The 16,873-nt window shown below is 47.3% G+C and overlaps 1 protein-coding gene across 1 annotated transcript in view; it reads right to left on the bottom strand.

Moving 5' to 3' along the window:
- CEMIP (cell migration inducing hyaluronidase 1) overlaps positions 1-16,873 on the bottom strand; it is an 857,787-nt gene that overhangs the window by 54,913 nt on the left and 786,001 nt on the right. The window contains exon 27 of the mRNA XM_086957874.1: positions 13,156-13,313. Coding sequence (XP_086814000.1) covers positions 13,156-13,313 — 158 coding nt within the window. The remainder of the gene's footprint in view (positions 1-13,155; positions 13,314-16,873) is intronic.

A 16,873-nucleotide genomic window follows, 5' to 3' on the forward strand; every position in this document is an offset into this window, starting at 1 on the left:
ATTAGGGCCAGATACCTCTCAGGAAGATAACTAAGACTACTATGACAATTGTATAGGAGGGAATATACTCAGTCTATAAATCCATAATTTCGAATGTATGAATTGTGATTTGTAAATCTTTTTTAACGATCTATGTAAAACGTCTTGTGATACTATTTAATTGATTTTTATAAAATGTCTCGAAGGTTACTTATAACCGCTTTTAAACCTGTAATACTCATGATGTAAATTTGTATGTATTTTTATATGTTGTCTTTTATGAAGAAAGCTTCGAAATAAAGACGTTAAAACCTGTATAGTACAAGTTATTTGCAATTGCATGTCGTTTCGTTTAGTCTGGTGGCATGAGCACTGAGAACTTTTACAAAGATTCTGGGTAAAATGTATTCACATGGTATCAGATTGCTCTCCTTCCTTGATGACGGTCTTTGCTCCTCATTCTTTTTCTAAGGCAGAGGAGGAAGTCCAGAGATCCTTCCACATGCTGATCAGATTCCGATTCCTAGTAAACCAGGAGAAGTGCAGTCCCAAGCCGGTAAGGACAATCCAGTTCATCGGAGGTAACTTCGACAAGGAAGAGGGGAAGCATTTTCTGCATTCTCACAGGAAGATCAAGTTGCAGAATCAGCTCTTGTCATTACTAATACATTTTAAGCTCCTCCTACAGAGTGGCTGGTAGTACAGGGAGACATGGCATCTACAGTAGCAATTGTCCCCTGGGCTCAACTTTATCTTTATCTGCTCGTACGCCATTTTCTGGAATTCTGGTCCCCAGAGACTCCCAATTGCTCACTTCAGATTCCAATTCTAAGACAGTTGAACCAGGATTGTAGTGGTAGATGCAGGAAGATTTACTAAGCAGAGGATTTTCTTTTTCCTCTCACTCCCACAGTCATTAAAACAGATGCCAGTGTGAGGGGCGGGAACTCAACCTTGCAATCCCATCAAGTCCTGGGAAGATGGTTTCCAAGCCCTGTTCAGAGATCCTCGGATTAGAAAGAATTGAAAACAGTTCATCGAACTTTGTTAAATTTTTGCTCCATAAAGTCACCTAATGTTAATTTGAACAGACAATCAGGTGGTGAGGAGCTATCTTCATCTCTAAAGAGGAACGGGTCCCTTGGCCTTATCAGACCTGACCCAGCTCATTTGTCTGTAGGGAGAGCCACAACTTCTTTCTCTACAGGCAGTATATCTTCTGGAGAGAGAGAGAGAACGTGTTGGCAGAGGAGTTGAGCCGGGTCTTTCCATCTTCTGTCTCCATGGTTCTGTATCCAGGGTATTCCATCAGTTGACACTGAGGTTCACAGTTCCATGGTTAGACCTCTTAGCCACCTCCAAGAATTATCAGACCCCCTTCCTTTGCAGCGTATCCCTAGGGCCAAGGGTGTGGATAGTGGATGCCTTCTCAGTAAAATGGCCGGAGGATCTGCTTCATGCTTTCTAGGGGTGGGTGAACCTCGCAGAGTTTCACTCTGTGGAATTCCATGGAGTTACATAAAAACTCAACGAGATTCTGCAAACGGTGGAACTCAGAATTTTACGCTGTTCGTGCTGATTTTTAGCACCAAGAGCTTGTTCTGCACTGTAAATTCAGTGCGAACGGCACCACGTGGCACACTAGAGGCCGCTGCTTTTTTCTGCCACTCAAGTAGATTTTCTCTGCCGTGGATGAATCTAGCTGGGTGGTATTCTGGCGCCTGAAAATGGCGCTAGGGTACCCAGTCTTGCTTTCACTAGCCCATTGATGTGGCAGGCATCACACAAGAAAAACCTCTGCCACGCATCTGTGGGCAAAACTCTGTGCGCTCCGCCCGCGGAGCGGAGTTTATAATTTATACCAAATGCTTTCATGCCCATTCCACTGACACCAAGGGTAATTCAGAAGATTCTGACAGATCAGGTTGTGGCTATTTTAGAGAGTCCTAATTGGAAGAGTAGGAATTGGTTTCCCCTTATGTTACAGCTATCGGGGGCTCCCCCACGGATTTTTCCTCTAGTTCCCTCTCTGTTGCTATCACCAGACCTGAATAAAGTAGTCCTAGAGAGGTTGCATTTGACAGCTTAGAGCGTGAGTGGATAAGCTTTCAGGGCCTGGGTTGTTCTAAGGAGGCTGCAGAAGCAATTCAGCAACTCTTAAGGCCTATGCCAGATATTGGGAGTCTTTTTACGGTTGGTGCCTGTCGAAATCTTTGTCACCTTCAGATAGGGAGTCAATGAATGTTCTGGATTTACTTTGGGTGTGCCAGTATCAACACTGAAGAGTCAATGAGTTGCCCTTAGGGTATTTAGGACATCAGAATTTAACCTTTAGTTACCAAATTATTGAAAGAGTATTATCTTAAACATTCTGTGATCCATTCTCCAGTTCCCTCTTGGGATCTGTCCCTGGCTCTCAGGGCACTACAGCGTCCTCCCTTTGAGCCACTGGAGTCAGTGGAACTAAACATGTTGTGTTACAAGGTTTTGTTTCTACTGCCAAATGGTTTACGGCGAAGAATTGGTGAATTAAGGTTATTGCTGTCATTTGACTCTGTTCTTCATTTGTTTGCAGAGAAGGTTTTCATTGAGACCAAATCCCTCTTTTGTTCCGAAGGTGGCTGAGGATTTTCATGCTTCCCAGGACCTGGTTCTTCTTGCCTTTTATCCAGCTCAATCTTCTCTGGAGGAAAGGGACTTGCATTCTCTCGATCTACACAGAGCTTTATCTGTTTATATATCAAGAACAGCATATTTTAGGAAGGTTCAATCTTTATTTGTTACGTTTGGTTTATCTGGTTAAGGGTCCCAACCATCATTGACAACCTTGAGTTGACGGTAAAAACAGGTTATCATCTTAGCTTACAAGAACTCTGACAGAACACTTTCAGGTCCAGTTCACGGGAGGCCATCTAGATGTATGGAGGCATCTTGGGATTTACTGAAAAAGGCTTCCATGAAGGATATTTGTGTGACAGGCACATGGTCTTCTCCTCACACATTTAGTACACAATACTCCAGATTCAGGTCTTCCTCATCATAGACCTGGGGTCCCTCCTTCCCTTCCTTGTAGTGAGAGCCAATAAGAGGGTTTTGGGGTCATATAAGTGGGTCATGGGAGTGTATTTATGCTTGTTATGGACATGAAAGTGTCTATGCTGATATTCTATTTATATGATAAAGGAATGGGAAGTGGGAGATATTGGTAGTAAGATGTCAGTTTGCTTTGCATACTTTCTGCTAAAGATTTAAAAGTCTCACCCGGTGAGGACTGTGACATGGAAGACCTGAACCTGGAATAATAAAGTTTACCGGTAAGTAACCAGAGCATTCCCTAATACTGGGGAAGGGGTGCACAGCTAGGCAAAAGAGGCCTTAACCTTACAGCCTTGGACAGACAGCATGTCTGGTACATTTCAGCACAAGCAGCAGAGCTAAGAGCGCACCAAAAATGCAGCACTCCAAGAGGCCTGCCACGAAAGCTTTTACTCAGGAGATGAACGTCCTGGCAGAAAAGGTTTCAGTGTGTCGCTGTAGCACAAAAGGGGAGCCGTTGAGACAATGAAAGGCTGTTAATAGCCGGCAGTTGACAAGGATGCCCATGCACCCTGGCAGAGAGGCACTGTGTGCCCTAGGACACCAGGTCACGCATATTCTCAAACATGTCACCTCACCATACACGCCCTGAAACAGGAGTTCAAACCTTATACACCCTGGCACAAGCGACAGAACCCCACATACTGACAACATAAATCAATTCTGTGCACACCACATGGCAGGAATCCAGGCACTGCACACCCTGGTCTGGTAGCCTGTCACAGAAGCAAAAGCCTTCAGATGTATAGTGAGCCTTGCACCCTCACACAAGTGCTTGAACCTTGTGGGAGTTTGTAAATAAGCCTGTGCAATGCTCTTAAAGCACAGAGTCATTAGCCAGACACTTAATCATGAGACTAAGACATAAGGTGGACCCTGCACACTGACACAAAAAGCTCAACAGTGTACATTGTCACAGGAGGTTGAACAGTATAGTGCCTACCATAGGAGCTGAGCCCTGCCCACTGTTACTTGAGCCTGAGCCCTACATAGACTCTCACAGAACACAACTATCTGAACACTGGGATATGTATCAAAAGACCATCAGTGGTCAATAACTTTGTAAGTGGCTCATCCCTGCAAACTCTCTGTCATGGGTTGCTCAGTCTTAGGGGGAGTTTTACTAAGATTTTGCGCCGTGTTTGCATCACTAAAGTGATGCAAATCGTCGTGAAACCTTTTTTCCCTATTTACTTTCCAGCGTTAAACTTGTTTAGCACTGGAAATAATGGAAAAGTAATCCGAAGGAGCACAGAGCGCTGCTTCACATTACTTTGCGCCATGGGGACGTACCAAGTGCGGTTGCATGGGCATTCCTATGCAACCACCCAAGGTTTCTCACGCTAAATCAAATTTACTAAATAAAGTAGATTGGTTTAGCGTGAGAAAACTGTGCCCTTTTCAAGTAGGTGCACAGAAGGTGAAATGCTTTCAAAGTGGAAAAACTTTGCATTGTGTCTGGTCATCGGACTTTATATAGAAAGGTCACCCTTCCAGTACAAAACCTATGCTAGATTCATGTAAACACCCTAGCGCTATGGTGCTAAGCTGTATGTCTGGCGCACAGCAGCTGTAATCATCGCTGGTGCAATAGAGAGGGGAGGAGAGAGACATTTCTCTGAAGATATGGCACTCTCCTGCTCCGGGCTATGCTGCATTAATTTTTTGTAAATCTACCCTTTAGTCCATCATGGAAAGCACTGACAATGTCTCACAGGGTACTGACCTCTGCACATTCTGATATAGAAGGTGATCTCTGGACATTATAACATGAGGTTGAGCACTATAGCATCTGACATGGAAGCTGAGCTCTTCATAGTGTGTTAGGAGGGTGAGATATACTTAGATTTACACAGTCTGTCATGAAAGCTAGGCCCTGCACACAGTCACAGAAGGGTGAGCCTGGAGCACTCTGTCACAGAAGGCTGAGGCCCAGACAGAATTGCTAGGGAAGGCAATTCTATACCTGGAGCTTTATTTCTCTTCACTGCTGTGTGGTGCCGAAGAGTATTTCAGAAGGGTGGAACCCTACACCATAGTTTCTTGTATGAGTTATCTGACAAGCGTGGAGAATCACGACGCACGCACTTAGGACCCGGCCTCTCCGGACCCCGCCAGCTCCTGGTCTCTGGTGGTTGGTCGGGCGGACGGCCCAATTGGCGTCCGGCCGACCCATTTCCGCTCCGGCGATATCACGTGACCCGAGGGTCAGGGGGTGGAGACTCTGGGCCTATTTAGGGTCAACTCCCTGTGACTGGGGTCTCTGTTCCCGCTATCACTCCTTGATACCTGACTGCTCACGCCGGCACCTGGCTATTCTTGTGATCCGGGCCGGCTTTCCGAAACTATAGAAGCAGAAGACTCGAGCATCCTTCGTGTAGCCAGGTAAGGGGTCGAGTGCCTCGGAGGGCCTCGTGGGCAGCCGTGAGGCACGGTGGGTGCTGGGAAGGGATAGGAGTGTCGCTGCCTTACGGCTGTGTGCGTGGTTCCTCGTGGTGCGGACTCCTGCCGGGCGGCGTGAACGGTGCATAGGGGTGTGGGAGCAGGGAACGCGCGCTTTAGGTGTTATAGCAAGGTAGCGCGAAGCACGAGATAGTTAGCATGGCGCCCAAAAGGGAGGACAAAAGCGGAAAGATTCTGAGCCTGAATTGGCACAGATTATGAAATTACTGCTGAAGAAATTGAGCAAGGAGGCTCCTGATAGCGGGGATGAGAGCGACTCTTCTCAGGGGGATCAGCCCGAGGTCGTAGAGCGGCCGCGCAGGGGGGTGCCACCAAAGGTCGCTGATCCGCCATTAAAGAAGAAACCTAAGGCACAGCCTAAAAAGAAAGGGGGAGCCAGGCAGGGGAAGGGTAGGCCTAGCCCTGTCAGGGGGAACCAGGACGAGGGATCAGTAGGTCCCGTCCCCACGCCTCCGTTAGATGCAGAGCTGGTGTACCCTTCTGTCCCCATTCCGAATGTACCCGCGCCAGTAGACCCAGTGGGTTCAGTGTTGTCCGAGATTAGGGAGGCGCTGAAGGCGTTGGCCCCGGGAGGCCCGGGACCAGTAGTTACGGTCCCCCCGGCCCCTCTCCCACCGCAGCCGGTGGCCGCAGTGGCAGCCGTGGGCGATCCGTTAGATAGCTTGCTGGCGTCGGTTTCCACATTGGTGGGCCAACTATCAGCTCTGGAGAAAGTATTGGAGAGATCGAGCGCTGGAGCGGCGACACCGTGGGGGCCCCCTCAGGCCACAGAACAGGGCGCGTTGCAGGACATTCAGAGACAGTTGGCCCTCGTAGTCGAGTCGCTCAAGGCGTTGCCTAGTGTAGCGATTGGAGCCCATCCCCCCGCGACAGTGATAGCTGTAGCACCTACAGGAGGTAAGCCTGGTGACTCTACAGCAAGGAGCAGCGAGGTGGGGGTTAGTCAGGGGAACGTATTGTCCCAGTCAGGGATGTTAGCTACGCATGTGAGTGTGGAAATGCGAGAGAAGATTTGGAAGGGTGCCTACGTAGACATATTCTCCCTTATCAGGCCAAAGAGAAGAGAGGAAGATTACAAAGTCAGGGAGGGGAAAGAGCATTCCTTCCGAGAGCGGAGACCTAGAATTGAGGAGACGATTACCAATTGGTTGTGTGGCTTTCACGTGTATATGACAGTGTTGTTGGAAAGAAGGCCGGAGTTGGCGATTCCACTGGTGTTCTATACCAATAAGATCGTGAAGGCTCACTCCACGCATGGTGGCTCAGCCTGGTTGACTTATGATAGGGAGTTTCGCTGGGCGAAGGAAGAAAACCCCTCCATTTGTTGGGATCAGGTTGAGGTCAATGCCTTTTTGGAGAGCGTGAGCACTAGGGAACACCCGGCTAGGCAGCCCTTTCGGACTTCCCAGGGAGGGCCGGGCGAGAAGAAAGGTACATGCTGGGCATTCAATGGCAAAGGGTGCACATGGCCCCCCGGGCAGTGCAAGTTTAAGCACGCATGCGCCTACTGCGGTCACCCGTCCCATCCCGAACCAAAGTGCAACAGGAAATCCAAGGAACGGGGGGGTAATGCCTCTAAGGATATCAAGCCCCCCCAAGTCTAAACTGCCTACTCCTGTTGATATTGAGAAGCTGGTCTTTTGGTTTGACAGGTATCCGGATAGGGCAGCTGCTAGGATGTTGTTTGAGGGTTTTTCCAGTGGTTTCCGTATCCCAGCATCGCATGTCCCCCCTATTACTCAGTGTAGGAACCAAGTTTCAGCAAGAACCCATCCCTCAGTAGTGGCCACAAAGGTGGAAAAAGAGCAGGCCTTAGGCCGAGTAGCAGGCCCGTTCCCGGCTCCTCCCTGGGAGAACTACGTGTGCTCCCCTTTGGGAGTAGTGCCCAAGAAGGAGCCGGGACAGTTCAGAATGATCCATAACTTATCGGCACCGAAGGGTGCATCGGTAAACGATGCCATCGATCCGGCAGTATGCTCAGTGACGTACTCGTCCTTTGATGCCGCGGTTCAGAAAGTGAGGGAGCTAGGCCGTGGGGCGTTGTTAGCGAAAACCGACATTGAGTCAGCATTCCGCTTGTTACCGGTACACCCTGAGGATTACCATTTGCTAGACTTTCAGGTCCAACAGCAATTTTATTACGACAGATGTATGCCTATGGGTTGTGCGGTCTACTGCAAGTATTTTGAGACCTTTAGCTCCATGCTGCAATGGGTGTTTTCACAAAAGTCAGGATGTACAGATGTGGTGCATTACTTAGATGATTTCATGGTGATGGGTCCCTCATTGTCGGAAGCCTGCGCGGTGGCCCTAAGTCAGCTGGTGGCTATGCTAAAGGATTTTGGGGTGCCACTGGCACCGAGCAAGACAGTCGGCCCTGACACGTACATGTCCTTCCTGGGCATCGAAATTGACACAGTAGCGGGGGAATGTAGATTGCCAAGGGATAAAGTAAAGGCCTTTTCCCTAGCCATTGAGGTAGCTTTGGCGTGTCCAAAGGTGACGTTGCATCAGTTACAAGTTCTTGTGGGTCAGCTAAACTTTGCTTTGCGTATCATTCCCATGGGACGCCCTTTCTCGAGGTCTATAGCCAGAGCGATGGTGGGTCTTACCCAGAAGCATCACCGGGGAGGTTAAAAGCAGGGGTGAGGGAGGACCTCAAAGTGTGGCGTGACTTTCTGGCAGACTTCAACGGGCGGGTGGTATGGCCCGCGCCACCAGTGTCCAGTGTGGAGCTAGGATTATACACCGATTCAGCTGGAAGTGTTGGTTTTGGGGCAATCTTGGGCCCTGCCTGGTGTGGGGCGGTTTGGCCAGCGGAGTGGCACTTAGCAGGCTTGACTAAGAATTTAGCCTTTCTAGAGCTTTTTCCCATCTGGGTTGCAGTTACGGTTTGGGCGGAGCGCTTCAGGGACAGGGTCGTGACCTTCTGGTCGGATAACATGGCAGTGGTTCAGGTTATCAATCGGCAAGGGGCAACTTGCCCACATGTGCTGAGGTTGCTGAAGTTGCTGGTGTTGGCATGCTTGAAATTGAATTTGACCTTTAAAGCTGCGCATATACCTGGAGTTGATAACCATGCTGCTGACGCTTTGTCTCGTTCCAAGTTGCAGGAGTTCCGGAGGTTCCACCCGCAGGCGGAAGAGCGCATGACGACGTTCCCTACGTCACTGTGGAAAATTGGAGCCCCGCTTTAGCGGGGCTGGTAGGTGCCGCTCTGTGTGACCGCACCAAACGTGCCTATCAGTCACAGTTTAATGTTTACAGATCATTTGTGGAACAAGCCGGAGGGGTTAGGATCTTCTCAACTGAAACAATGTATGCCTTCTTACAGGTTCTGCGGGATCAGGGCAAACCAGTGTCCTATGCTAGGGCCGCCTTGGCAGCGATAGGCTTCTTCGCTAAACTGGCGGGGGAGCGGGACCCTGGGCCTTCATTCTTGACCAGGAAGGCCTTGGCGGGTTGGGCCGGATTGGACGGGCCACGGCGGGACTGTCGTAGGCCTCTGGATCTCCCGACCTTAATTGATATTCTGGGGGTACTGCCTGTTATTTGCCAGTCACCGTTCGAGGGAATCATGCTGGGGGCGGCATTCTGCCTAGCCTTTTACGGGGCCTTTCGCCTGGGTGAGATAGCTGGAGCCTCCAAGGTAGACCATGGGGGAGGGTCGCAGTTCAAGGATATCTCCCTTTCCTCGGGGGTCCTAGTACTGCGGTTGGGACGTTCCAAGACAGACCAAACAGGAAGAGGGGTCTCCACTCTCCATCCGTTTGCTGCCAGCCCCAGGGATAGCAGCCTGCCCCGTATCCCGTATGCAGGCGTACTTGGCCCGACGCCCAGCAAGGGGGGGGTCGGCTCTCTTCGTCCATGAAAACGGGGATTGCTTGTCTCAATACCAATTTAAATCAGTATTTGGGTTGGCCTTGGGGAACCTGGGTCTGGGAGCAGTGGGTTATTGTTCTCATTCCTTTAGGATTGGCGCCGCAACTCTAGCGGCAGGGGCCGGTCTCGCCCCCAACGTGGTAAAAGGTGTGGGTCGCTGGACCTCGGATTGCTATAAGCGATATGTGAGGCCTGAATTGTTGTAAAAACATGTGTGTGCAGTGTCTAACTGCCTCATCTCTCTCCTTTCTGATTAGTATGCCCGCTTCCGTGGTATGGGTACTCGGGCACTCTTTCGTGCGTCGGGCGGCGGTGCCCTTTTAGCGAAGAGAGGTGGTGAAACCGGCCGCATTGGGCAAGACCGAATTCGTATGGCACGGCGTTGGAGGAATGCGTATCCGACACTTGAGGCGGATCGTTGAGGAGCTCAGGGCACGAGAGCACAAATCGCCGGATTGGATTATTCTACATTTGGGTGGCAACGACATGGTCGACAGAGGGCGCTTGACTGTCAAGGAAGCCCTACTAGCAGAGTTTGCCTGGCTGGGGCATGAGTTCCCATCGACAAAAATAGTCTGGTCTGGCATGATATCACGCAGGGCATGGGAACCCAGGAGTGCGTCCTAGATCTTTGAACGTCTTGGTGAGGCGATTGAACGGCGAAGTAGCAAGGTTGTGCTCAGTGAAGGGCCGCTTGCGCTACCTCCAGCACCGGCTGATTTCCGGAGAAGCAATGTACCACCAGGATGGGGTGCATTTGTCGGACTATGGAACTGATACTTTTATCCAAGAACTTTGGCCATTTATTCTGAACGCAGGTGGGGAGGGTGTCAGACCTGTGGGCCTTGGCCACCCTTGTGGCGGAGAAGAGACCTGCGATCAGTAAATAGTGGCTAAACAAGATGGATGGGAGCCCGCTTGCCGGGCTCCATAGGCCAGCTCTGAGGGGGGATATGGCAAGCTCTCCACTGGGAGGAAGTGACCACCGGCTGGGGAGGCTAGGGCGACAGATTTCGAGCCTCCCGGGTGAACCTGGGCAGCCTGGTGGTCGAGAGGTGGGCCCCGGTAATGGCGGACAAGGATAGAAGGGCGGGACCCACCACTCTAAGGGGCAGGTGCACGGCACTTGGCGTAGGATACCCAGTTGCGAGATGCGAACCAGATGGTGTTCCTCCCTTAGGGTTGGGAAGGTGATGGAGCATGATATGCTCATAAATGTAGTTATGTTATAACTTGTGATTTTAGATATGCATGTTATTGCCTGTCATGTTTATACAATGTGGTGAATAAACATGGCCTTTTTAACCCCACTTGAATCTCTGGTGATTTCAAATGTGGGGATCTTGCATGTCTAGGGTAGTTGGGCGGCGGGGGCATATCTGGAGGGTACGGGTCCTATAACAAGCGTGGAGAATCACGATGCGCGCACTTAGGACCCGGCCTCTCCGGACCCCGCCCGCTCCTGGTCTCTGGTAGTTGGTCAGGCGGACGGCCCAATCGGCGTCCGGCCGACCCATTTCCGCTCCGGCGATATCGCGTGACCCGAGGGTCAGGGGGTGGAGACTCTGGGCCCATTTAGGGTCAACTACCTGTGACTGGGGTCTCTGTTCCCGCTATCACTCCTTGATACCTGACTGCTCACGCCGGCACCTGGCCATTCTCGTGATCCGGGCCGGCTTTCCGAAACTCCCACCCACCCGTCCCTTAGATTAATGGTTTGAGGGGCGTTCTGCGGAGAAGAGACCTGCGATCAGTAAATAGTGGCTAAACAAGATGGATGGGAGCCCGCTTGCCGGGCTCCATAGGCCAGCTCTGAGGGGGGATATGGCAAGCTCTCCACTGGGAGGAAGTGACCACCGGCTGGGGAGGCTAGGGCGACAGATTTCGAGCCTCCCGGGTGACCCTGGGCAGCCTGGTGGTCGAGAGGTGGGCCCCGGTAATGGCGGACAAGGATAGAAGGGCGGGACCCACCACTGTAAGGGGCAGGTGCACGGCACTTGGCGTAAGATACCCAGTTGCGAGATGCGAATCAGATGGTGTTCCTCCCTTAGGGTTGGGAAGGTGATGGATCATGATATGCTCATAAATGTAGTTATGTTATAACTTGTGATTTTAGATATGCATGTTATTGCTTGTCATGTTTATACAATGTGGTGAATAAACATGGCCTTTTTAACCCCACCTGAATCTCTGGTGATTTCAAATGTGGGGATCTTGCATGTCTAGGGTAGTTGGGCGGCGGGGGCATATCTGGAGGGTACGGGTCCTATTGCATTGTGTTGGTACCCACAATTTTCATCGTCTCTCTTTCGGAAGTATCCCACACTTGAATTTGTTTCAAACTCTAGAATGGTTTCTAATACTAGGTGAATGAAGTAGCACAAGGGATAGGGTTCGCTCCAGATTTATAAAATGTGTACATGGAAAAGTTTGAACATCTACACATATACAGAGAGATAACCCCTTTCGCAATGAACATAACACGTTTATGCAGTTGAATAATGATGTCATTTTGATTTAAAACCAGCTACCGGTCCTCCCTGGAACTCTTCAACTTCTGGTTGAATTTTAGGTGAGGTGACAATGTTGCTTTGTCCCACAATACATCTGAAATCCATTTCCTTGACCTAACTATAAAAAAATGAATATAACAAATTGTAGAATACACTTTTCTGCAAACCGATGGAAAACAGCACCGTCATGCAATATTCCAATCATCCATGTCGTTTGAGGTCAAATCTACCCTTTGGGGAATTTCTCTGTTTTTGGAGAGATTGTAAATGGAAAGATTTATTTAATTTATGTAATGATTTGAACATTCTCATTTTGAGACTTTGAACATATGGTTATCCTTTCAAACTTTAGGGGGAAAAAGTAAAAGGGTTTGGTCATTTCCCTGTGAACACCTATTAACACCGAGTGTTTGAACCCAGAATGAAGTCGGATGGTGTGAGTAACAATTTTTTGTACAGAAAGGAATCAGGTTATGAGAACTGGGAATACTTATTGGCACCTTGTTAATGGTGACACATACCTTTCAAACAACCCCCCTTTTGCTTTTATTAGGGGTAAGAACATTTGTGACAATATCAACACTACATGTGCCGTTATCAACAACCATCCTTTTATGATAGGGATTTCCATCTTTTCTGAGGTATTTTACATCTCAGAGTTGTAAAGCCTGTAACTTTTGGATTGACAATAAAGTCTGAGCTTGACCAAGAGGACTATCTATTGAAATAATTCACCAATTGCAACTCTTCAAATGTCATTTACACAGTATGGGGGGAACATCGTTTACAACGCGGTGTTTATTGGACAGAATGCTTAGAAGTTGAAAGCATGGATTTTACAGCATTGCAGCAGGATCAAATGTGATACTGTTGGAGCACCTTTGATTGATCATTCTAAAGAACAAAGGCACTGTCTGGATGATATACAATGATGAAGCGAGTTGTGCTAAATTGCTCAATTGAAGAGGCGGAGACTTTTCTGTAGTTTTGAACCTCCCGAAGTGCAAATAGATGGACATCAAGAGAAAAAGGACTAGGTGAATATAGGAACTGGCGGCACATACTCACTAACACTCCTAATGATTGGCATTACCTCATATGCTTCTGTTCAGTGAGATGATCTTATTGTACACTTCTCATTTGATACCTCAATATTTGTTTGATACATAAGTTGGTTTGTACATATGTTTGTGTATGCTGATTTTGAGAGCGACACACTTACTTGTCTTTTATCTGTGCTACATAGTTGTGGATCTGAGCTGGGATTCCTTGTAGTATGGAGTTTTTGAAGGTGACACTTTCCACCACTTTTCCTCGACTTCCATCAATTACAACCACTTTTATACCATCTTCTGCAATGAAAAACTTCTTACCATCGACCTGAACCAAGGAAAAGAAACAAGGGTTTAATTGCTACAAAGGAAGCATCGTTATACCTGTTTGTGTAACGCATGTCAATGTCTAAGACCTGGAAGTCCAAATCACTAAGAAGATTCCCAGCACTCACCTTTGGATGTCCAGTGAGTCAGTCAGAGTTATGTTTATTTAGATCATAGTCTTTAAACAAGTGCAAAGAAGTAATTACAGGTTTAAAATATTCTACAATACAAAAAAATAATTACAAGTTAAAAAATTCTACAACATATTTATAAAACGTTCACACAGATAAATACGTCTCTTAGGAGAAGGTACCAATAAAAGCATCACTTTCTTTGGGTGGCCCTACCCTTTAAAATTGGTATTATCGCTTAAAATCAACCTTTTCTCTTTAGACTAGCTATAAAATTAATTTATTTGGGAAAATTCTAAAATTTTAAAATTCTAAAATTGTTACTCATATATTGTTAAGAATCTTTGTACACCCTTTAAATAGTTCCCGAGAGCGATTGCAATTTCTATAAAAGGCATTTCCGTAAGAATGGTTGACGCCTGTGTCTGCGTTCTTATGTCATATTTTAAAAATATTGGATGCAGGCATAGTTTACGCAGTTCTAGAATAGTTATATAATCTAACAGGATGTGCACTAAGTCACCTTTGGTGCCCAACCTACACTTGCAACACCCTTTGTTGTCCAACATTTTTTATTTTAAATCTTTGTTTACCAACCACGGGTTAATCCCAATTCCCATTCTTAATATCTCCTGTCTATACCAATGGTTTGGTAAGATATCTAGATAAGGGAACCAGTTTTCCTTAGGCCAAGCGCTCATCATATACTCTACAGATTTTCTCTTAGTCAGGTATTCCATGTCAGTTGTTCTAGACACTTCTTGCCCGTTAAACTTCAAATCACTTTTAGTACATTCTACTCGTAGGGATTCTCGGCACATAACCACCTTTATACAAACGCAGGTCTGCACCATTTTTTTCCTACACGTTTTTGCCCATTTTAGATTACTAGATTGAATCTCTTTTCTACACCAATGTGCTACTTTCTGGCCATTTTCATTTTCCAGACGTTTCCAGAATCGAATCACTGCTATTTGTGATTGGACACCCCCAAGCTGTTATACCCAATTTAGTTCTTATTGTTTGAACCATTGATGATGGGGGCAGGGACAAAAGGTTTTAAGGCATTTTCCTTCCTCTAGGTCCCAGGCTCCTTTACCGCTCAAATAAAGGATTTCTGCGCCGTAGAGTACTTGTGGAGGTATATTTGCATGGAATGCCTTTAGTAACGGTCGGTGAGACATATCCCCGTAATCACGGTTAAAAAATTTTAATCCAGAAATTGATGTATGTGCTTTCGCTTTCTGAGCTTCCAGATGTGTTTGCCACTTTAGGGACTTATCAAAGCACATCCCTAGGTAGCAATATTCGTTAACAGATTCTAGTTTGAGATCACCTAAAAACCAATTAAACTTAATTACCTTTGTCCCGAAGCATAACATTTTTGTCTTGTCCAAGTTTACTGTCAAAAATTTAGTCATTAAAAAATTTCAACTTTCTTTGGAGGCCCAATTCAGTCTGGTCTAGTATTACCAGTTCGTCCGCGTATAGAAGACAGGGCACCTTTTTACTGTCCATTCTTGGGCTAGCACAACCCTCAACTTCAAGACAGGCAGGCAAATCAGATAGAAATATAAAGAATAGCTGCGGGGCCAGGATGCAGCCCTGTCTCAGGCCATTTTCAATGGGTATTTTTGACATCAATGGCCCCTCTGTATCCTTAATTACTTATGCCCAATTATCGGTATAGTTCTTTTATTATAGCCAGGAGGTCTTTTGGTAAGTTTTTATTTATAAGAGTTTCTCAAAGACAGTTCCAATCTACAGAATCAAATGCTGCCCGAAAGTCCACGAAACAACAGCAAAGCTTACCATTTTGTTCCGTCGACTTTCGCCCCATTGCCCATAGTGCAAAGCAATGGTCTATCGTGGAATGCCCTTCTCTGAAGCCTCCCTGTTCAGTAGGTACGATTGAGAACTCATCAACCCAAACATTTAGCCTATTTAACATTATTTTTGAGAACACCTTTTCTCCTATATCTAGAAGATTGATCAATCTATAGCAGGGGTCCCCAAACCGGTCCTGGAGGGCCGGATCCATGCCAGATTTTTAAAATAACTACATGTACCTCAATAGGGATATCCAAAAAATCTGGCATGGATCCGGCCGTCCAGGACCGGTTTGGAGACCCCTGATCTATAGTTTTGCGGCGCGTCCATGCAACCTTTTTTATGGATTGGCCTGATTACAGCGCCCTTCCAATTCATTGGCATTATCCCTTCTGCTAATATTCTTTGGAACAATTGTGAAAGGAATCTTGCCCACCACTTTATCTGTGATTTTAATATTATTGCTGGGAGATTGTCTGGCCCTGTGGCTCGGGTTACTTTCAGGTTCCTTAGTATACTTTCTACCTTCTGTTCGGTGAAGTCTGATTTGAATTCTTCTGTTATTTCCTGCCAATGCTGGGGCTCTATGACTCCTGGGTGTTCTCGAGGTCCATACAGTTCCTTTAAGTACTTCTCCCAGGCTGCCTCGCTAATGACACATTTCATTTCTCCTGTCATGGGAACGGATGCTGCTTTTACCAGCTTCCAAAATTGTCTTAGGTTTCTTGCTTCAATTGATTCTAGCAGACTAACCAAGCATTTCTCTTTATACGACCTTTTTGCATCAGTAACCATCTTTTTAAACTCCTTTTTCAGCTTAATAAGATAATTTTGCCTCTCTTGGTTGAACTTTTTCCTTAGGCTTCTTGATACTGTCCTTATCTCCCTTTTTTAGTTTGGCAGTCGACGGCGAACCATTTAAGTCGGCTGACTGGGATTATTGTACCCTTTCTTTTATCTTTTTTTAGTTCTACCCGGAGACACTGTACTACTTGGGCTATCTTCTCCTCATACCATTCCAGATTTTTACTTCCAGAATCCTCCAGTTTCCAGAATCCTCCAGGAGGGAGAATTCTGGTCTCCTGAAGTGCCTCAATTGCATGGAGGACCTTAGACTTTGAGAATGTCTCTTTATTTTGGAAATATAAGCTGCTACAGAACTGTCCAGAGCCAGAACGTAATTTGAGCCAGGTACTGGTGGATCCCCGTGGCACGCATTTTTTGGGACCGGTACTCATTGGACTTTGAACTAGAAAACGCAAGAGAAAGGCAGCAGCAAATACATTGGCAAAAGGAGGGAGCAGGGGTGAAAAAAAGCCTACAAGAATGAGATAAATCAGGGTGTGGCTCAGTACTGCATGGACACGGCATCCAGATTGCTGAACTCCGGCAACACAGCCCCATGAGCTTATTATCCTGACTCCCCATGAATCCTCGAACACCCACCACTCAGATGGTGTGGGATGGGGTCCACCGTGCTACGGGGGCTGCCAGGAAAGATAGATGAGACGACCGGCTGCACACCGAACTGTGAGGAGGTGGGCCTTACTAAGGGAAAAGGAGGGGTCACGGAGGGTGCTTGTACCCGGGTAACAGTGCT

The sequence above is a fragment of the Lissotriton vulgaris genome, chromosome 2_1, assembly GCF_964263255.1.
Source record: "Lissotriton vulgaris chromosome 2_1, aLisVul1.2, whole genome shotgun sequence".
NCBI lineage: Eukaryota > Metazoa > Chordata > Amphibia > Caudata > Salamandridae > Lissotriton > Lissotriton vulgaris.